Source organism: Momordica charantia (genome assembly GCF_013281855.1).
Source record: "Momordica charantia cultivar OHB3-1 chromosome 5 unlocalized genomic scaffold, Mcharantia_2.0 BLBB01000005.1, whole genome shotgun sequence".
Lineage (NCBI taxonomy): Eukaryota > Viridiplantae > Streptophyta > Magnoliopsida > Cucurbitales > Cucurbitaceae > Momordica > Momordica charantia.
The window spans coordinates 8,716,840-8,738,807 of record NW_028275163.1 but is presented as its reverse complement, the minus strand read 5'-3'; the positions used below and the strand labels follow the sequence as shown (position 1 = coordinate 8,738,807).

The 21,968-nt window shown below is 34.2% G+C and overlaps 1 protein-coding gene across 1 annotated transcript; it reads right to left on the bottom strand.

Moving 5' to 3' along the window:
* Nucleotides 1-12,397: 12,397 nt before the first annotated feature.
* LOC111015213 (Tetratricopeptide repeat (TPR)-like superfamily protein) lies at nucleotides 12,398-16,072 on the bottom strand. The gene is made up of 2 exons (XM_022290169.2): nucleotides 13,400-16,072; nucleotides 12,398-13,278 (listed from the first exon to the last, which is right to left on the bottom strand). Exon 1 carries the CDS (start codon nucleotides 15,965-15,967, stop codon nucleotides 13,469-13,471), a length of 2,499 nt encoding a protein of 832 aa, XP_022145861.1. The 5' UTR covers nucleotides 15,968-16,072; the 3' UTR covers nucleotides 12,398-13,278; nucleotides 13,400-13,468.
* Nucleotides 16,073-21,968: the final 5,896 nt, after the last annotated feature.

The window sequence follows — 21,968 nt, the reverse complement described above, 5'->3', positions numbered from 1 at the left end:
TATATATAATTATAAATATGAACATTATTATTTGTCTTGTTTGGAATAAAATACTATAAGTATATAATTTAGTTACATATGTTTCAAAGTTTCAATTTTGTATTTTGATTAAATTAAAAATTTAGATCTTAAATTTTTCATGATTTGTATCTATTTAGCTCGTAATATGTGTTTATTAATTAAATTATGTCCTTGAACTTTAAATATTATATATGTAGCCTAGTAAATTATGACATAACTAAACTACTAGACTAATCTTGCATAGCATGATCTAGCAAGTCAATAACAAGATACTAATAATAGTACAAATAAACATAAAAATGAAAAGTGGACAAACTAGACAAAATAAAGTATAGTACATGCAATGTATTTTTTTCCTTAAATAATATAGTTTATAGATCAAACCCAATTTATATTGTGGGAATGTTTTAACCCTCCTTTCGTCATTCGTGTATCACAGGTCAAATTTAGTCAAACTTTTGTTCAATTGACATGTCACATTATCATTATAGTTTGTGACAAACACTATATAATTGAAACTACAATTCAAAATGTGGAGAATCCAAGTTTTAAAGTTTAAGGACTATTAAGTAGACACACAACACCAATAATCAAAGTGTCGTTGAAAGATTGAATTTGTAATTTAATCTTCATTTAATTGAGGCATATTAAGTTTCAATAAAACTCTTATTGTGAGTAAAGGTTAAGAATATTAATGTAAAAATATTAAAAAACAGTAAATAAATATATATATATATATATATATACTAAAAATTAGAACATGTAAATTAAGTATTCCATTAATGATCTATATCCACTCAATTAATAAAATGCACTTTGATATCGCATCATCATTTTATTAATAAAAATTTTCGATTTAAATTTTATCTTGGCGCCCTGTACTTTCATATTAGTCTTTGACTTTAAAAAAATAATAATGAATAAATATAAATAAAAATCGAATATTTAACCGTGTTAGCCGTTATATCTTTTGCTACAAAGTTTCACATCACTCAATATACCCACTCAAACTTGCCTATGTAACTAATGTTAAGGATCTCACATTGAAAAATAAAAGTCAACTAACAATGATTTATAATATAAGTGAGCTACTTCTCTTGAGATGGAACTCCATAAATCTTGATTTGGTATCAGAGTCTAAAACACTCAAACAAATATTAGGTCTAAAAATAGAATCCGACTAAGATCGATGAACCAAAAGAATCACAATCTTGAGGAGACATGTTAAGAATCCCATATTGGAAAAAAAGAATAGATCTTACAAAAATTTATATTAGACATGAGTTACTCTTTTTATTGTCAATTGCTTTTTGAGATGAAACCTACATTATGAATATTGATATAGTATCAGAGTCCAAAAAGTTGGACTACTCCTCCAAAAATGGATCCGACCAAGATTAGTTAATCAAAAAGAGTTATCATATTGTCCAATTCATAATATCTGAGCTACTCTTCTTCTTGTCAATTAATTAGTTTTAAGACGGAACCACGTTAATCTTATAACTAATACATTTCCATCTCAACCTATGTTAATATGTAAAATAATAAAAATGACTAAAATTATCCATTTTTAAAGTTAAACAACTAAAAATAGATACTTCATAACTTTATGACCAAAATATAATTCAAACCTAGACTACTATCCTCAGCCTTTTGTTTTTATTTGATTATTTTAGAGAGAGAAACTGAAAAAGCAGCACGCTTTGCTGGATTTTGATAGACAGTTCATGGCTTGGAGATTTAAGAATTAATATAGGAAGATAAGTTTTTTTTCTTTTTCTTTTCCCTTTTTAAGTTCTTTTTGTTATGTTGATGTGAAACTTGAAAGAAATAGAGTGTGATTAACATAGAGAGTGAAAAAAAAAGGCCCCATACACTCCTCTGCATGTCATCAAACCCTAAATATTCTCCTTCTTTTTCCCTCTGTCTTTATTTGCTTCCAACTTCACAATCATCACCACATGCAGCCATATCATTTCCAATTTTTCCCAAGTGCTTTTGTTCGAGTGATCTTTAATGTTGTCTCTCTCTCTTCACTTTTTTCAATGGCAATCTCTCTCCCCTCGCGAGTTATGTCTATTATAAACCATTGTAAGGTCTTCGTTATCATTTTTCATGTGGGATCCTTAACATGCTCCTCAAGATTCAGATCAATATTCATGGAATTTTTTCTCAAAACCAATTGACAATGAGAGAAGTAGCTCATGTCTATTATATACCATTGTAAGGTCTTTCTCTTTTTCAACGTGGGATCTTCAACAATCCCAGTGATCGAATGCGTTAAGGATTCCATGTCGAATAGATCAAAATACTGCAATATTTATAAATGCATAGGCTACTATTGTTGTATTATCAATTGGTTTTAAGATAGAACATCTACAAAATTGTATTAGAGCATAATTAGTTCAAACAAGCATTCGGTCAAAAAAATTGAAGAGATATGTGTTAAAGGTCCAGCACCGAAGAGATCAAGAGACTTAACAAGATTTTGAGATCCCAAACCATGAATGTATCAAGATTATATAGGAAGCTTTCTCAACACAATCCCACACCACCCTTTTTTCCTTTTTATCATTATTTCCATCCATTAATTTGATACTAGTATTCATTTTTTCTATAGAATGAGTGTTCGTAATTACGCTCAAGTTGACTCGAAGATTGCTTTTCTCTTTTTCTCTCTCTAACAGTACATACTATATTGCTCATAATAATGGATAATCATCATGCAACATGTCACCACTCCAAAAGTCAATTTTGGATCTGGACTCTCATACGAACTAAGGTGTGCATTTGGAGATAGATGATTGGTATACACATAAAAGTACATGTTACAATATTAGAGGATGAAGACTCTGGCCGCTTTAAGTCTGAAACGCTCCAGGCTCGGGATTCGGATCAAGATTGAATTTACACCTAATTGTCCCGACATTTCCCTGCATATCCCCTACAACACGAGTCTTTTCAGTATGTTTTTTCCTCACTCTTGTGAGTATAGATAGTAACTATCAATTTTTTAAGTTTTTTTAATCATGCTTCCATTATTTTAGGACCCCTCTTATTTAAATGTGGTACCAGTTCATCTATATATGTACCCCTCCTCTCTACTCGAGCATCACAAAATCTAAGGTCAAATCTTACCAGACTAAAGTTATGAGTGTTGAGAGACTAGAGAAACGTCTTTGACGATGGATCATGATTGAAGTGATTAAATCGTGGCACGCTACAACCACATTCAAGTACATAATTTATCTAGCTTTGTCTTATCTACTCTTAAATTTGTCCTTCTAATGAATAATCTTCAAATCCTAAACTTAGTATGAACATAGGAGACATATAGTATTGGAGAGATAGTGATCGAAAATACAGTGTAAAAACAAAAGTGAAAGAACTAAAAAAGTTGAATCAATATCATATAGAAGTGTGTATTTGTACTTGTCATGAACTTTAATCATTCAAAGTTTATAAAAAGTGAATCCAACCCAAGTTTACTGAGCTTGTCCAATGTTTAAACGGACCATCTGACAAAATACTACAGTTGTCACAACCTTCAACTAAAATTCCCAATCATTACCAATTGAATGTGTTCACTGTTAATCTTGAAATACTGTCAAAGGATGCTAATATAGTATGTAGAAAATCCCCTAAATGATGTGTAGAATCAATTCAATGTGTGCACTATCATGGAGGCATAAAATCCAAAGAATAATCCTTCAGACATGAGGATTTTAGCCACTGCAGCTCCTAAAATCACTCACTATTCTTAGTAAATCCATAAACATTTATGTTGCCTTTATGTTGGTCAATCTTTTGCAATTACCCCTCTGTACCGTTGGGTTTTGTTCCTTAATATTCTCCCTCTCAAATTAGGAAAGTATATATTTAGTATCTTTTTAGTCTCTCTATTTCTTTAGTTAGGAATAGCAGCAAGTCTGTAAATAAAGGAAATGGTTTGGGTCCTTTTTCTTTCCTTGTATATTCCCTCGTGTATGTTATATTGTGGATGAATCCTCCTAGTAAATATATCTTTTTGGAGAATTATTGAGCAGTCTTGTAAAGGATTCATCAAAATTCTCAACATTCTCAAGATCCCTCTCCCACTGCCTTGCACACATCTTGATTGTGGAGTGTTAACCACAGTTACTTTCCTCGATATTGTTAAGAACTTGGGCAAACATGTGCTAGTTTCATTGTCAGCATGGTTTTCACATCTGAAGAATTATATTGGATGGTTAACATCGTAATTGATTAGTTGGTAGTTAATTAAGCAGCAAGTTGGAGAGTTTGTAGGCTTTGACGATGGCTTAGTGGAGATGTGGTGTTCGTTAGAGAGAATTTGAAGGGTAGTGGTCCATTAGTGGGTTAATGGTCGGTTACTTTTTCCTATAAATATTAGTAATAATTTTCATTTTAGTGAATAGAATTTATGCCTTCATACAATTTTCCTCTAGTTTCCACTGTGTTACTCTTTAATTTTTTGTTACATGGTAACAGAGTGATCAAGTTCTATATATCTTGAGTTTGAGTTTCGTGCTGAGGAAAGATTAATGGTACGGAAGCAATGTTTGTATAGAACAAGTTTACCAATGACAAGTATAGCTATCAAAGGTTGTGTATGGAAGTTTTTCTATAATAATGACCAAATTTGAGAGATCTTAGCTTTGGTGATGATAGTGTAATTATTCTAGATTCTGATACTCCACAAAGTGGAATATCAAACTTGGTAAAACTTTATTTACTTTGTGAACTTTCTACTCTACTAAGAATCAGTTTATGAAGCACGTTTGTGATGTGGATTGTCAAAGTAAGTGTGTGATACATTTGAAAGGTTGTTTACTCAATGAACACAACAAACTTAACGGTTGTAATATATTTGGAGAACAAACTTTCTAGAACGACTCGAGATGTAATTGGTTAATTTCAAAATATTTTCTAAAAATTAAAACTTTGTGCTTGTGAGAGGAAACTATAAGAATAATGGTGGTTTTCTTCAATAGCTTATTTGTGAGATTACAAAAGGAGTTTATGTCATTTATTTCCTCAATACAATTTGGTCGGGTAAATTCAACATATATCATTTTGAGTTAGAAAAAATTTGCTCTCAAATCAGGAAGCTTCGGTGAAACAGATGCTTGGCGACAACAATAATCATTCTTCCCCGAAGATAGAAGTAGGGATGTTCATTTTCCCTGTAAGGATGGGCTTCGCAGGGACCGCCTAAATGGGCTAGAAATTCCAGGAATTAGTACATTGATGGACTATTTAAAGATCCTAATTACATAAAAGGATGGAATGTATAGAATTTACACATTTGTCATGTATCAACCCTATTTAAGAGGGTACCCATCATATAAATTACTTAAATAGCCTCTTGTATTTACAAATTAATTTTAAATTCATTTTAATATGCAAAATTGATTAATTGGAAGGTTATAATTTAGATCCCATAATTTTAAGTTAATGAAACTTTCCAAAACAAATTAAAACACCAAAACATTAAAAACAAAACCCTAAATTCCCAAAATTGAAATCATAACCTCCCAAAATATCTCCAAATCCCGTCCAAAAATCTCCCAAGAACTTTTTTCGCTTCATCCATGAGACGTTTAAAATTTCAATTTTGGAGGACCATTTCTACATTGCTATGGGATATATGCGTTTATATCTTATATACAGCTATAAGATATATACACATACAATATATACCTATATATACGAATATAATCAGGAATACTAACAATATGAGACATTTAGAACTACAATTTTCTATACACATAAACAAAATATATCCCCATATATACCAATCTTAACGGAAGACTAATAATTACAAATGGTATGGAGGACCATTTCTACAGAACTATAAGATATATGTATACACATATAAGATATATTCACATATACAATATATACCTATATATACAAATATAATCAAGAATACTAACACTGTGAGACGTTTAGAACTTCCATTTTCTGTACACAAACATAAAATATATCCCCATATATACCAATCTCAATGGAAGACTATTAATTACCCATGGTCTAAACAGAAGGGGACAAGAGACGAGGAACACGCTGCACGACGTCGGAAACGTCCAAAGACGTCGACAGAAAGTTTATTCAGCGACGAAAATTGAAGGATTGGACGTGTTTGGGGAAGAAGAAATCAATACCTCGTTGATTTGATGTACAATGAACGACGTTGGAAACTTGCAAAGATGTCGACGGGAATGAACGGCGTTGGAAACGTGCAAAAGAAATAAATACCTTGTTCATAAAAGCCCTGAAGATGGAAAATGAAGGTCTGGCAGCCGACGTCTTTGCACCTTGGAAACGAAGACAGCGGTGAAGAAAATCGGCTTTTCACGGTGGCTGGAGAAAATCTACAGCAAACGAGGAAAGAGAATCGACAGCATTTAATTCATTTAACAAAATTGGAAGTTGTTAATTGGTGGGAGAAAAAAATCTTTTTTGAAGGAGAGATTTGTGGAATTAAGGTTGAAATTTTGAATGGAGCCCATAAGAATTAAATGAATATAATTACAAATTAAGGATTCAAATCTTTAAAATTTAAAAATTATAATAAAATAAAAAACAATAAATAAGGGTAGAAACGGTATTAAAATAAAATCCTAACGGCAAATATCTAAAAGTGTAAATTTTGAAACCTAAAGACATTCATGTAATTAAGATTTTAAAATAGCCCTGGAGATATTATCTTATGGAAACTTTCCCCACCCGCCTCTCTTTTTTATATATATATATACACTAAAAACAGTTATTATTATATATATATATATACTAAAAAGACACTATTCTTCTCCACGCATCCAATATTAGAAGAGAATTAGACCAAAGTTTTATCATTTAAAATTAACCAAATAATTAGAAATTCCGTTAGAAAAAAATTTTTAATTGAGAAAAATTTTGAAAATAAAAGAATAAATAGGGAAAAAATCCCTATGGGGAACCAATTCTTTGAGGAGAATCCTCACCCTGATCCCCACCAAATTTCAAGGAAAATTTTGCACGGATGGAGAATTAAATGAAGGATGGGGACAGGGACGGGGACGAGTAGGGCTTCCCGGTTACCACCCTGCCCCATGAACATCCCTAGGTAGAAGGTAGTCTTTAACGAAAGAAAAAGTAGAAGCAAGTTTTATTTCCAAATGTTCTTTAGATGACCGAAACACTCTAAAAAACAAAGGGTGGTAGTCCAAAGGTATTTTGAAAGGATATTTTAGGTGCGGAAAATTGGAACACATCAAACGTAATTGTCGAGTAAAGGTTGTGTGTAATCGACGTAGGAAACCAAGACATATTAAACAAAATTTTCAAGTTAATTAATGTTAAAGAAGCCAAAGCAAATGTCATATAGGAAATAGTATATAAGCAATACAAGTAGGTTATATTGACTTAGGGATGAATTCAAGATTATCGACATATGCTTTTGGGTTGTAAATGTAGGAAAATTAGACTAATTTCATGTTTTAAAGTTCGGCTTTCATAGACATATGTGAAACTTTTGATTAAGAAGTACAGTTGTGGGTTTTCTAATATTGCACAGTGATGAACATAGCATCGCATAGCAATTGGAACCTAAAAAATAGCCATGAAATTTGTAAAATTCCAGCGCCTTAATCAATCAAATCTTGTCTTAATTGTTGTCAAATTGTGGTTTCATACTTTGAAGGTTGTTATAATTTAATTTTGTTGTGTCAGAGCTTGCATTTGTTAGGTTTAGATCATTTAATTGCATTAGAATTAGTTTTTTTTTTTATACTAACACGTGGGGTGGGGTTCAAACTCATGACCTCTTAGTCAGAAATATGTGTCTTTACCATTAAGTTAAGCTTAGTTTGATTGCATTAGAATTAGTTGATAGTGGGTCTTAATTATATATAATTTGCATTAATTAGTCCCCATGGGATTAATCTTGAGTCACGAATTACTATACCTGTGGTTTTTTTTTAGTACTACTATATAACTACAATATGCTTGCATAGTGAATTTTTGCACATCGCCTATTTCGGAAAAGATTCATAAGCACCTCTCTAATGGAAAGGCAAAAAAAAAAAAAAAAAAAAAAAAACTTCCCCTTTATAAATTAAAGTAGGGAGACTCACTCTTATTCGTTTGTTTAAGGTGCATACCAACCTATTTCCTCTCCGTGTTCAAAATCTTAGTGTTGGTGTAACATTGCACAAAAGATCACGAGGGACTACCTATGTAATATGAACCGTTTAAGGACTTTAAATTATGAGCAACATTTTATTTACAGTATTCAAAGTCTAAGATCTTTCCACGTACTCTCATTTTGAATTTGAACAACATTGGAGTTGTTTTCCATACTAGAGAGTCAATTCTTGACTAGGGTTGGACATGCAAGTAAATTTGATTAGTTTGCTTGTGGAATGTTCAAACATCGAGTAAGGAACTAGTTCTCCTTACTTCAAGGTCTTTAATCAAGATAATCCATTGTTAAAGAAAAGATTTGGAGAGAGGGGAAGAGAAAAAGAGAGCAGAGGTATTTAATTATATATATAAATATCATTGAAATAGTACACATTTTTTGGACTTTTTAAGTATTCACAGATGTCATTGAAGCCTAAATTTGTTGTAAGTATAGCAACAAGAAAATATCTTTAAAATATCATAAATCAAATCAATCTCACTTGTCTCGAGAAAACATTTAGGAACCTAAAAAATCCAATAATCACGAACAAGGACACGACGCCACTCCTTTCTAGCAACATATCGTCAATAAAAGAAGAGAAGAAAAAGTTCATGTAATAGTCATTTTAATATTTGATCAACATCAATATTTAATTCCCTAGATTCGATTTCAAATTTCATATAAGGCTAAATAAATAAATAAATAAGTAAGTAAAATAGAAAGGTAGCAAAGTCAAGGGAAAAGAAAATCTTAATTAGAATGAGAGAAGCCCAAAGCTAAACAAACATCTCACATATCAATTTTAGCTTTTTAGATTATGTTGTGACACCACCCCGCATGAAATCTCTTGACACTACGGTCAATCCTTCACTTTTTTTCCAACTCCCATATAAATTCTAAGACATCCAAGGAAGTCAAATACAATAGAAAAATTACACATCTCTCCATGAAGGAACCTTCTAGGGGAAGGCTCCAAGTAATCAAAATGGTGGATAAATGTAGTTATAATACATATTCATGTTAGCACGACTATACACACGTGTATTTTTTAATAATTGATCATAGTAAAATAACGGTGAGAAAAAAATAGTTGTTTAAAAGTTTAGAGACTAAAATATACGTTTTAAAAGTGTAGCTAGGGACTAAAATTGACATCCTGAAAGTTTATAGACTAAAATAGAATAATTCTAAAAGTTGAAGGACCAAAATGAGATTTCAACCAGTTTTTTTCAATCAAGTAAATATTGCCCCTAAATATCAAAAGTTATTTGAATTAAAATGATATTTTTATGGAGTTTTTTTTCCTTATTTATTTATTTATTTATTTATTATTATTATTAGAAGAATATGGAGTTGTTTTTAGTATAATATCATTTTCAATTGGTCCAATTTCTATAATAGCAAGTTATTTCAAGTTGTGCAAGTGATTATGGATCAGACGGTATGATGTGAGTAAGTTTCGATTCAATGAGTGGGAATATCTATTTTATCAAATTTATGATATTTTCAATTAAATTTAAAAATTTATTTTAACGTCAGCGTCATCATTTTATAATAAATTTTAATATCTTGTGATAGTAACTTTTTCATGGAAAAAAAAACAACACAAAAAGGAAGGAGCTTAAGGACAAAATTAAAATAAAAATAAACATTAAAAGAGCCAAACAGGTTGCATATTGAATTATATTGCACCTAATAACAACTAAACGTAGGTACAAATCTCATATTTGCAAATATTCTTGTTTAGGACAAACCTAACCATAGATCACCTGGTTAAGTCATATATCCCGACCAAAAGATCGTGGGTTCGAATTCCTACCCACATATATATTTGTACCAAAAAAAACTTATAAATCAAATATTGAAACTCCATATATTCCCTTGGTTAGGCTAGGTGGCTTGTCCTTGAAGGTGAATTTTTTTTCTTCCCTTAAAAGAAGAGCTTAAAGATGAAGCCAAGAGGATGTTGAATTAAACCATTAGACCAAGTCTAAAACCAATAATACTTTTTGACAGCCAAAATTGACATCTTGCCATGGGTGTCAATGCTACTTGCATACTTATCTTATGAAATTGGGCCTTCAAAGTTATTTAAAAATAAACTAGTATATTAGGTTAATATTGAGTTTAATAGTATCATAAAAAAATTATTTAATATACTTGAACCTCGGCTTAAATTTTAAATTAAGCATATTTAACATAGCATTGAAACAAAAGATCCTCTATTCAAATATGATCGGTAGCATCAAGCATAGATTATATTTACACTTACGAAAAATCATAAAAGGTAATTTCTATAGTCAATTCTCGTACTCGATTATCAACAAATCCATAGTAGTAATCGGAATGGAAAACATCACTTTCAATTGATAGGGATGGTTTCCTACTCTTATCATTTTAACCTTTCCCACACACCACAAGAAAAGTTTGTGGTCATGTACATGTATGTAATGTAAAGACATATTTACATATTCACAAACCTATTTTTTTAAATAGAAAATCACGAAATATTATCTATCGATAATACAATTTATCGATTTGTAAAAACCAGATTCATATAAATGATAGCTATCTTTTCTTCAAAATGTGGAAGACGAGATTTTTTTTTATTTATTTTTTTTTTGTGGGGCAATTAAAAGGATCGCAAATTTTTTCTCCAATTTCTCTGGTTCTAAATCAAGTCTCCATTTTAGTTCTATGTTTTTAGCATGTAGGAATTATTTTGATTGGAAGCTAGGTTACATCCAATTGTTGTTGATTTTAGAACGATGTGGTTTATTTAATAGGAATTGCTTGAAATTGTAGCGTGGGAGAGAAGATTACCGTTGGAAGGGCGTTTATAAGGATTTAAGTGCCTGATTTTATTATTATTATAAAAAAAACAAAAAAAAAGTCGACTTTGATACTAACCACCATAAAATGGGTTTGAAAAATGTACGTATGAACATATGCCATTAGGACGTATGGCAATATCTCATTTATTGATGCAGAATTTGGATTCAAGTTGCAATACGAGAAACTCCAAACGAGTGCTATCCAAAACTTCAATGTCTAAGTTAGTTAAGTAGAGTATAGCAATGTAATATATATATCTTGTGCAAGAGACTAAAGGCAAGAGTAAATAGAAAAATGGGATGTATGATAAGATATTAAAAAGAATTAGGGATCAATTACTTATATTGTATAATGTAAAACCTAGTTAATAGAATCATAATAGTGACATAAGTTATATTATATCATGGTGATTAAATATGTCATCAATGTATTGAGATGAATAGACATCGATGCATGAATTTTCACTATCCTTTAGCAATGAAATAAACTACCTTATTCAATTCTATGTTACTTCGGAAAACATAATTTACCTTTAGCACGAATTGGACAATACAAAATTGATGTCTATGTGTTCATTAATTTGAATTCTTTACGTTTCCGATGGACAATATTTTACCTTAGATTTACATTTTTTCCTTTATATATGGCAAGTTTACATAGTCATTATTCGCAAAGATGCAACAATTAGACAACCCTAACCATATTCATATCATAAAAAAAAAACGTGTCACTAACAATTTTATTTTCGTGACATACGTTATTTGAACTTTAGTTTGTAATTATTTAGTCATTCTATTTTCAAATAAGTAACAATTTAGTAACGATTTAGTCTTTATTATGAAATTCTTTTGTTAAGCTTCTAATATACATAGATTGATAAACCAACAAGGAACCAAATATGCTTATAAATTAGAAAGATTAAATTATTATACAATAAAACTTGATACTTCATTTTAATAAGAATTTTCATGATAAGAACTAAATTGTTACAAATTTTAAACTATACAGACTAAATCGGCTAAATCGTTACTTGATCGTTACTTGAGTGAAATTATAGAGACTAAAAGAACAAAGAAAAAATCAAAGCAAATCATCAATTGAAAATCATCAATTGAAGATTTAATTAATCGAAAATCTAGGAAGAAATATGTGATATTCGAAAATTTGTTGAGAGATTCTTAAAAAGCTAAAAGGTTGGATCTTTAACTCAAGAAGGGGTTTTATTTCTTTCTTTTATTTTTTCTTTTCTTGATAACGGGAGTCAGAGTTATACACAGAGCAGCCGCGCCTACCTTGAGGTCCAGACATCAAAGATTTTTGGTATTAATTAGGAAGAGGTTTAACCCAAAAAAAAAAAAAAAGAATCTACATTGATGTAGAAATAATCATAGATGATCTAATAATAGCCACGAGGGTAAAAATGAACAAATCATCAACTTAGATTGGAGGCTATTTGTTTGATTCTTCCTCTCCCAGTATTGTGTCATCTCGTCCCTATGACCTCTACCTCCTCTCTTTTGCTTTTTTTTTTTTTTTTTTTTTTGATAAGAAACAAACGATTGGATAAATCAAAGAGTACAAGGCAAAGACGACTCAGAGGCAGAGGGTAGAGGGAACCCTCCCCTAGAGAACTATACAATCACTGAATTCCAACACTGGAGGATCCAAAAGAAACTGTAGTTACAAAAAAAACTTCTTGTGGGTAGACGCCCACCTGCTTAATATTCACACAAAAAGACTCAAATGAGGTCTCTTTGTTCTCAAAAAAATCTATTGTTTTTTTCCTTCCAAAGGAGCCAAAGAAGAGCCCTAGCAACACAATTCCACAGGATGTAGGCTTTCCCTTTGAGAACGGACCCACCGAAACCTTCGGCAATGAAATCATCCACTTTCTTGGGAAAACAAAGAGCGAGATCTAGAAGAGAAGCTATGTAGTACCAAGCCCGAGTAGCAAAAGAGAAATAAAGAAAGAGATGGCCCACCGTTTTTGCTTTTGCTTCTTGGCTTCTATAAAGTTTCTAGTTTCTTACTCCCGAAAAAATAAATATAAATAAATAAATCCTACACCCCTACAAAATTGGATAAGTAACTAGACTCACATGTGACATGAGTTCATCGCCTAATCATCTCATCTATTTTCCATGTAAAGAAAAGTTATGTCAGATAAAACAAAGACAGGAATAACCATACCTACAACTTATGCCATCTTTCTTCTCAATGACTAATATTTTTACCCCCAGCATATCTACAACCTGCAAATTGGCAAATTTTAACAGCAGTGTCACAGCTATGACATCTTTTTTTTTTTTTTCTTTACTTGATAATTTGAACACATAAAGTCCATGTCATAGGAGGTTGTGGATAAAGAGTTACCTTGAATTTTTCAAGTTGCGCACTAGTTGATGAAATGTTAATCCACCACATGTATGAAGTAAATTATGGTCACCAGTAGTCAGCACAAGAGCATAACCCATCGCCAAAGTGATGGAAACGATTCATGTCTCTAATAATAATATCACGTCCAACAATCTTGGATATTAACTTAATTGCAGAATGACAATCAACACATATACGGAGATTTTTAATTATGCGAATCGGGCATCCAGCTGGCATCCTAATCAGACCAAAAGCCAAGGCTAATCTTTCACTGTGCAACCAAAGGAGACGCTCCTTCTCATCATCTTCCACATCAAGTAGTACAGCATTAAGATCGGGAGAATATCCTGCCCTTCTGGTTTTCATGTTTAAAAATTCGAGCATCCCGTTGATTAGCTTCAGGTCGGGGTGTGAAGTATCAGCCACAGTGAAACAATGAACGATACCCTGATTCTCAATCCAACTTAAGCCGGGTTCCTTCTTCACCCCTTTTCTCTTCATATTCTTTCTAACATAAGCCACATTATCCCACCTTCTCGCCCTTGCATAGATGTTGGACAATAATACATGGCTTGCTTCATCCTGAGGTTCCATCTCAAGCACACGCTGGGCAGAAATTTTTCCTAGTTCAATATCATTATGGATAACACAAGCCCCGAGTAGAGCACGCCAAATCATTACACTAGGCTCAAAAGGGATATCTTCAATAAACTTTATGGCCTGATCAAGATTACCCGATCTCCCAATAAGCCACACCATACAGGTATAGTGCTCCATACATGGTTCAATGCCATAATCCTGTTTCATAGAATTAAAATATTGTTTTCCTTCATCCAACCGGCCTGTGTTGCTACATGCTGACAAGACACCAACGAAAGTCAACTTGTCTGGTTTACACTCTCTTTTTTTCATAAGATCAAACATTTTTATTGCCTCCACTCCTAGACCATGCATAGAATATCCACAGATAATAGCATTCCATGAAACTTTGTCTCGTAGACTCAATGTGTCAAACATCAAACGAGCATCATTAATACTACCACACTTGGCATACATATCTATCAAAGCATTACCAACTGCGATATCCTGGCCATAGATGGTTTTGGCTGTCAAGGAATGAATTTGAAGTCCGAGTTCTATGGCAGCAAGAGTAGCACAAGCACGAAGAATGCTAGAGTAAGTCACTTCAGTTGCTGGGACTTCGTATCCAAGCATATTTGAAAACAGACTCAGTGCCTTCTCCGCAACACCCAACTGCACATAGCCAACAATAATTGTGTTCCAAGAGACATCATTTTTGTATGATAACGCCTCAAATAGTTCCATTGATTTCTCAATGCACCCACATTTAGCATAGCAAGCCATAAGGGCATTCGACACAAACACATCAGCAGATAGTCCAGCCTTAAGTGCATGTCCATGGATCGTTCTACCCAAATCTAAAGCCTCCAAAGCTGCAGAAGCTTGGAGCACGCTAGAAAATGTAAATTCATTGGGCATAACAAAAGTTCTCCTCATTTGGCAAAAAAGTTCGACAGCTTTTTCAGATTGACCACTCTGCGCAAATCTTGCAATCATGAAACTCCATGGAATCACATCTTTTTTAGGCATATCCCCGAATGCTCGCCATGCATCATCATTGCCACCACACCTAGTGTACAATTCAAGTAAGGCAACTCCTACGTAAAGATCTTGCTCATAACTTGTTTTCAAAGCAGAACAATGAACTGTCCTCCCTGCACTAAAGTCTTGCAGGCCAAGACATGCCTTAAGCACACCAGCAAAAGTAAAATTGTTTGGTTTGAATCCAACCACTCTCATCTGTGAGAAAAGTTCCAATGCTTCAGAGAAACAATCATTCTCAGCATAAGAAGCAATCATACCAGTCCAAGATACCATATCCTTACACCTAATCCCATTAAATACTTCTCTAGCCATATTAACACATCCACATACAGAGTAAGCATCAATAAGAGCAGTCCCAATGAAAGTATCAGAACCAAAGCCAATCTTATATACACAACCATGGACAACATGTCCCAATTCTGCCCATTCCATACTAACAAGCAACTTCAAAATAGTAGTGAAAACAAACGGATTAAGCTCGTGGCCTTCACCATGTAGTCTGGCAAATAACTCAAAGGCCTCAAAGAATTTATATGACTGTACATACCCTTGAATTAGCGTCACAAAGGAAACCGTATTTCTCTCGGGCATTTCATCAAACAAGTTCTCGGCATCAAGCAACAACCCAAATTTCACATACGCATTGAGAAGGACATTGAAAGCAAACAAGTCCAAACAATTACCAAGTTTCATAATCCTACAATGAATAAGTTTTCCTAAATTCAGATCACCGCTTTGGATACAGTCTTGGAGCACAGCAGCATAGGCATGAGAATCGAACTCTGGCCTCGGTCGCTCGGTGATAGTCGTCCATTGCTGAGCTAGGGCAGCTTGTGCAGAGAACTGACATCGAAGAATGCTTCTCCGACCTCCAAAATTGTAAGGCGCTTTGAAATACGAACATGGTAGCCTCCGGCGGTGACCAAAGAACCTGATCATGCGCCTCGAAACACCCAGTTGAAGCTCAGCATGTATCTAAAAAAAAACGAAGAATCATGAGAAACAAGGTGATTGTTTGGAGTTTGGACTAAAATTTCGACCTAGGTCTAATTCTATTTTAGTGGGTTTTTTTTTTTTACAACAAATAGAGTGGGGTATCCCTACGACCCTACCGGCTTTTTGAGCTGACTAGCCGTGAACAGAAATGATTTTTACACTTTTTTAAAAAAATACAAGTTTTCTAATCTCATACTTATCAGTTATGACATTTTTGGTAAAATGACGTATTCACCCTTCTTCCAATTCACTCTTAGTCCTCAAATCCTGTCTTTTTCTCTTTCTACTTTCTCCTTCTTTCTACCATTCTTTTCCAATTTTCTTTTCTCTTTCCTTCTCTCTCTCGATTTTCTCTCAAGCAAATAGTGCAACGAGGAAAATGTCGGGCCTGTTGGGAAAAAATCTCATACTTCTACCGCAGGAATGGAAAAACTCCAAACAGGAGAAAAAATTACGGCCCAAGTTAACTAGAACTAGTATATCACGCTTATTTCAATTGGGATGATAAAAACCCAAGCCCATGAGCTCCTTTTATAGTAGTTGGAACACATCTCCTCCTTGTACTTTTCCGATGTGGGACAACTTCTAGCACATGGAGACCATCCTCGTATTCTTCCAATGTGGGACAACTTCAATTCCAATATTTCGCCAAAACCCAATAAATTCCACCTTGACAAGATATTGAAAAAAGTTCACAGCTTGTACTGTACTCATTGTCTTCACCAACAATCATAATTCTCAATTCAGAGAACTATAGCCTACTCCACCATAAAAGTAGATCACTTGGAATGTCGCCTTCCAAGATTTTTCTTCCTCGTCACATGTCGATAAATCCTGCTGAGATTTATGGTGCAACTTCCACCTACTTGGTTCACTTGGAAGTTCTTCAGCCATCGACATAACTTCTACCATACACACCTTGCATAACCGCCAAGCCAATGCCCATGTGTAAATTTGTGGAACCGTTAACACCACATCCTCTATCATGGTAAAGCGGACACACCATGAGGGTGAATTCTCTCTCTCTTCAAAGGAACTGATCATCGTCTCCCCTGTTGAGAGAAACATTGTCAGCATCCCGCCCAAAGCCCTTTAACGAACCGACTCTGTTGGGACAATCTTTCTTCATGTTTCCAGACTGTCCGCATCCCCAGCAACAAGCTTTCTTTTGTACGGAGTCTTTCTTCTTCTTCCAATTGTTAGCTACCAGTGCCGAATCTTCATGTGAAGTATGCCCTTCACTCTTCAGTCTTCTTTCCTCTGACAAGAGTTTATTAGTAACCTCAACAAAATTCAAAGTATCATTCCCATAAAGATCGGCTTCATGTGTTCATAAGAAGGTGGAAGTGATAAGATGAGCCTGAGTGCTTTATCTTCATCATCTATCTTCACTTCGATCGCCTCCAGCTCAAAGATGATGCTATTAAGATTACTCAAATGATCTGAAATTTTCGTACCTTCCTCCATTCGCAGCGTATGAAACTGTTCCTTCAGGTATAGCCGATTTGAGGTACCCTTTGCCTGATACAACGCTTCGAGCTTCTCCCAAAGTTCTTTGGCTGTCGAAATTCTCATGCACATTCGCAAGAATATTCTTAGCCAAACTTGTTCATATCGCGCTTGTAGCTCTCAAATCCATTTCCTCCCAATCTTCATCACTCATGCTAGATTTCTTAGAACCTCTGCTGAAACCACTACTAGACTCCATTGGACCACTATCACCGCTTAGCTTTTCAGAAGCACCTTCACTCGACCTTCCCTTCAACGCCTTGTGTAACTCAGATTGTATCAACACATCCTTGACTTGCACTTGCCACAAGCCAAAGTTGATCATTCCGTCAAATTTCTCCACGTCAATCTTCACTGGACTCATAAAGAATGACATATCTGCTTCACACTTCTAATCTCCCAAGCTTCACCAATTTTTATTTTAAAAAAAAGTTCCAATTTTTTGTAGTAAATCCCCACATATCTTACAATGATATGATATCGTGTCCTTTAGACATAAGCCCTCTTAACTTTGTTTTTAATTCCACCCAAGAGTCTCATAATACCAATGGAGATAATTTGTCCTTACTTGTATACTATAGATCTCTCCCTTGTTTAGCCAATATGGAATTTTGGTTTCAACTCCTTAAAAAAAACAAAACTCGATTTGAAAGTGACTTGAAACTAACGTGAAGTGGTATGGCGCCCCTACTATCAAAGGAAGCACATTGTCATGGTACCAATGGAGGGTCGTGAGTACTCTACAACACAAGGCCCATGACACTCATTTATAACACTATGAACCCTTGAAGTTTAGGTAGTCTTCGTCATAGATTAGACGATATCCCGATGCTACGACAAAGACATTTTAGAATTTAAATCGAAAGTTCAAGGATGCAAATACAACTTTTTAAAATTTAAGGACTAAATAAAAATAATAATGAAGTTTATGGAAAATTTTATAATTTACAATGTACACAATAATATTAGATTAAACTTTTTAAAACACCTTGAAATATGGTATATTTGTACAAATTAACCTACAAACTATAAAAGCTATCAAATAATTAAACGTTATACACTTTTTATTATTTGATTTCATGGTTTTAAATACTTTTATGTGATGCAGTGAGATTCTTGCTTAATTGTTTTAGTTTTTGAACTACTTCATAGATCCTCTCACTGGTAGAAATATGAGCTTTGATGGCAATTTAAAATTATAATTAACTTAATTCATAATAGTTATATAACTGTGATGGATTAAGGCATCGAGAAAAAGGAGAACAGGATAGTTTTTGAAAATTGTCATTGATACATTTACAACTAAATTATAAAAAACTTATCACGAATAAAAAATATCACAAAAACTTATTTGATGACATTTTATAACTGTCATTGAAACAATCAAAAAAAATTTTTGTCAAAAAAAAAACTTAATGATGACAATTTATAATTGTCACTAAATGCTTTTTAAAGACAGTTTATAAATTGTCACGAAATATTTTTTAACAACAGTTTATACATGCCAATAAAAATGTAATAATGATTATTTATAACTGTCACAAAAACTTTTATAGTAATAATTTTAACGGTCAATATTGACAGTTTTCACTGTCATGGAAATTTTTATATTGACATTTTTTTTCTTTTCATGTTTATTTTTTTTTAACAAAACGATTCCATCAATATAATGAAAAAAGGAGGGGATAATACAAAAGCGGAAGAGAACCCATAATGGGTCACAAAAAAGCTCTCCAGTTGGCTATCAATGAGGCAAAACTATAGGAATGAAAGGGGAGCATTTACACCAAGTAATAACAAAAAGAATGATAGATTCAAATGTGGCGTGTGGAGAGCGTTCCTTTGCTTGGAAGATATGGTGATACCTTTCATTCTAAATAGACCAAAGCAAATCCCAATTGAAGTGGATCCATAGGCTGGCTTTCTCATTCTTGAATGGATGGCTAAGGAGAGTATTAGCTATTAGTTGTGACATATATGTAGGGAGGGCTACCGACCAACCAAAGAGGGGCAAGATTTTGTTCCAAAGAGTTGTGGCATAGGGACAAGTGAGGAAGGCATGCCCAATGAATTCACTGTACGATTGGTGAAATAGTATCTGTCTCCAAAAAAACATGCTTTTTTTACCGTTGCTAGCTTTCAAAGAGGACACTAACGAGGAGATAAGGCCATATAAGACATTCTTCGCTGTAATTTGTCGTGCGTGTTTAAAGCATGTAGGCTGGATTACCCTAGGAAAAATTGACCTTCTTTAGATAAACATCTTTCCAAATGGCTATGAACAAGTCTGTCGGGGAAGAAGGTTGATTCTTGCTTAGAAGGGCTTTTATGAGAGAGCTTGTAGTAAAAGAACCATGGGGTTCCAATCTCCTCCACAGTGGTATCCCTGTTCAATGTTGGTCTTTGAGAGGAGAGGTAGTGTAATAAGGCTGTCAATTCAACTACCTATGCATCCTTTAAGTTTCTCCGAAAGCAAATATCCCATGAGTTGATTTCCGAAGACCAGAATTCTCGAACATAGTCAAGCTTTCTGTTGTGGAGAGCAAAAAGAAGGGGGTAGGTGCGGCATAAAGGCTCATTGTTGAGCCAATTATCTTTCCAAAATAGAGGGATGGATTCGTACCCCAACCGGAAGGCTCAGGGACCAGTGCTTGGCTATATCTCTCCAAGGACCCCTAGCAGCAGATAAGGAGCGATTGTGTGGGGTGTTGCGGAAGTTTAGGATTGCGTATTTTGCTTGTATCACGTGCCTCCATAGGGTCGAATCCTTAGTAATGAATCTCCATGTCCATTTGGTTAAAAAGGCTTCATTTTTTGCTTTGAAGCTAGTGAAACCTAGACCTCAAAATTCAATAGGTTTCTGCACAATATCCCATCTAACAAGATTTAGCCCCCTGTGTTCTGATGCCTCCCTTCCATAAGAAATTCTGAACAATTCTGTCAAGCTCATTGGCAACTTGGTTGGGATAGAGAAGAGAGATAGAAAGTAGATGGAGAGGTTGGATAGAGTGGCATGGATAAGGGTGAGTTTACATCCTTTGGATATGTGAGCCTGATCCCAAAAGGAAAGCCTTTTTTTTCCATAACTGGTTCCCAAAAAGAGGAGGATTGCGGGTTGCCATTTAGAGGGAGGCCGAGATAGGTGTTCGGCCATGAGCCCTTTCTGCAAGCAAATCTGTTGGCGAGAGAGTCTAAAGTGTTGTCATCCATGCTAATGCCCAACATCTCTGTTTTTTTGTAGATTGGAGTTCAAACCAGAGGCCTCCTCGAAAATCTTGATGAAATTGAATAGGTTCATAAGTTTGCTGTCCTCCAAAGTTGAGAATAAGAGGGTTTCATCAGCGAATTATAGGTGTGTCACCTGGATGGGATTGCTGCCAATCGCGAAACCTTCAAGCTCATTATGCTCTACTACTATGGACAAAAATCTACTGAAACAATCAACCACAATGATGAAAAGGAAGGGAGAGAGGGACCACCTTGTCTTAAGCTTTTACTGGCCTTAATTTTACCCTTGGGCCGCCCGTTGATGATGATTAAGAAGTTAGCCGAGGAAATGCAGCCTCTAATCCATCTTCTCCAAGTGCTTCAAAGCCCATTGCCACTAAGATACCATCGAAGAAGTCTCAATCGACCTTGTCAAAGGCTTTTTCAATATCTAGCTTGATGACTACCCCTTTTTCCTAGTCCATGTGTCAATGAGTTCATTAGCAATCAGGGATGCATCCAAAATTTGTCTGTTAGCCATGAATGCTGATTGTGTTGCTGAGATGGTGTGTGGAAGAACCCTCTTAAGTCTCTCGAAGAGAACTCTTGCCACGATTTTGTAAATATAAGAGATCAAACTAATTGGCCTATAGTAACTAACAGTTCTTGCATCGGCCTTTTTAGGGATGAGGTAGATGTAGGTTTCGTTGAGACTAGTATTTATAACACTATTCTTGAAAAACTCTTGGAACACTCTCATAATATCATACTTGAGGATGTTTCAATATTTTCTTGTAGAATTCAGCGGTGAATCCGTCAGGTTCGAGAGTTTTGTTGGAGCCTTGGTCGTCCTTTACTGCTTGCCACACCTCTACCTCTAGAAAGGGAGCTTCAAGAAGGGATTGAATGGTTGTTGTTGTGTAATGGCGTTCCAATTGATCGGGTGAGGCAAGAATCTGGATCCCTCCTTTTTGGTATAAATCTTTGGAGAAAGAAAGGAATTCTAGTTCAATCTCTACATCATTAACCAAGCTTCTGCCATCTCGCGAGAGAAGCTCAATGATAGAGCTCTTTTTACGCATGGTGGCCACAATTATATGGAAGAAACTAGTGTTCGTGTCTCCTTTAAACCACTTCAGTTTACAGCGTTGCCTCCAGTGAGCCTCTTCAGATATGGCTATAGAATGAAGTTATTCCTTAAGGGAGTTTCTGTGAGCAATTTGCGCCG

Excerpts from the sequence above, each read along its gene's own strand:
- LOC111015213 (XM_022290169.2), bottom strand. The coding sequence starts at position 15,967 with ATGATCAGGTTCTTTGGTCACCGCCGGAGGCTACCATGTTCGTATTTC.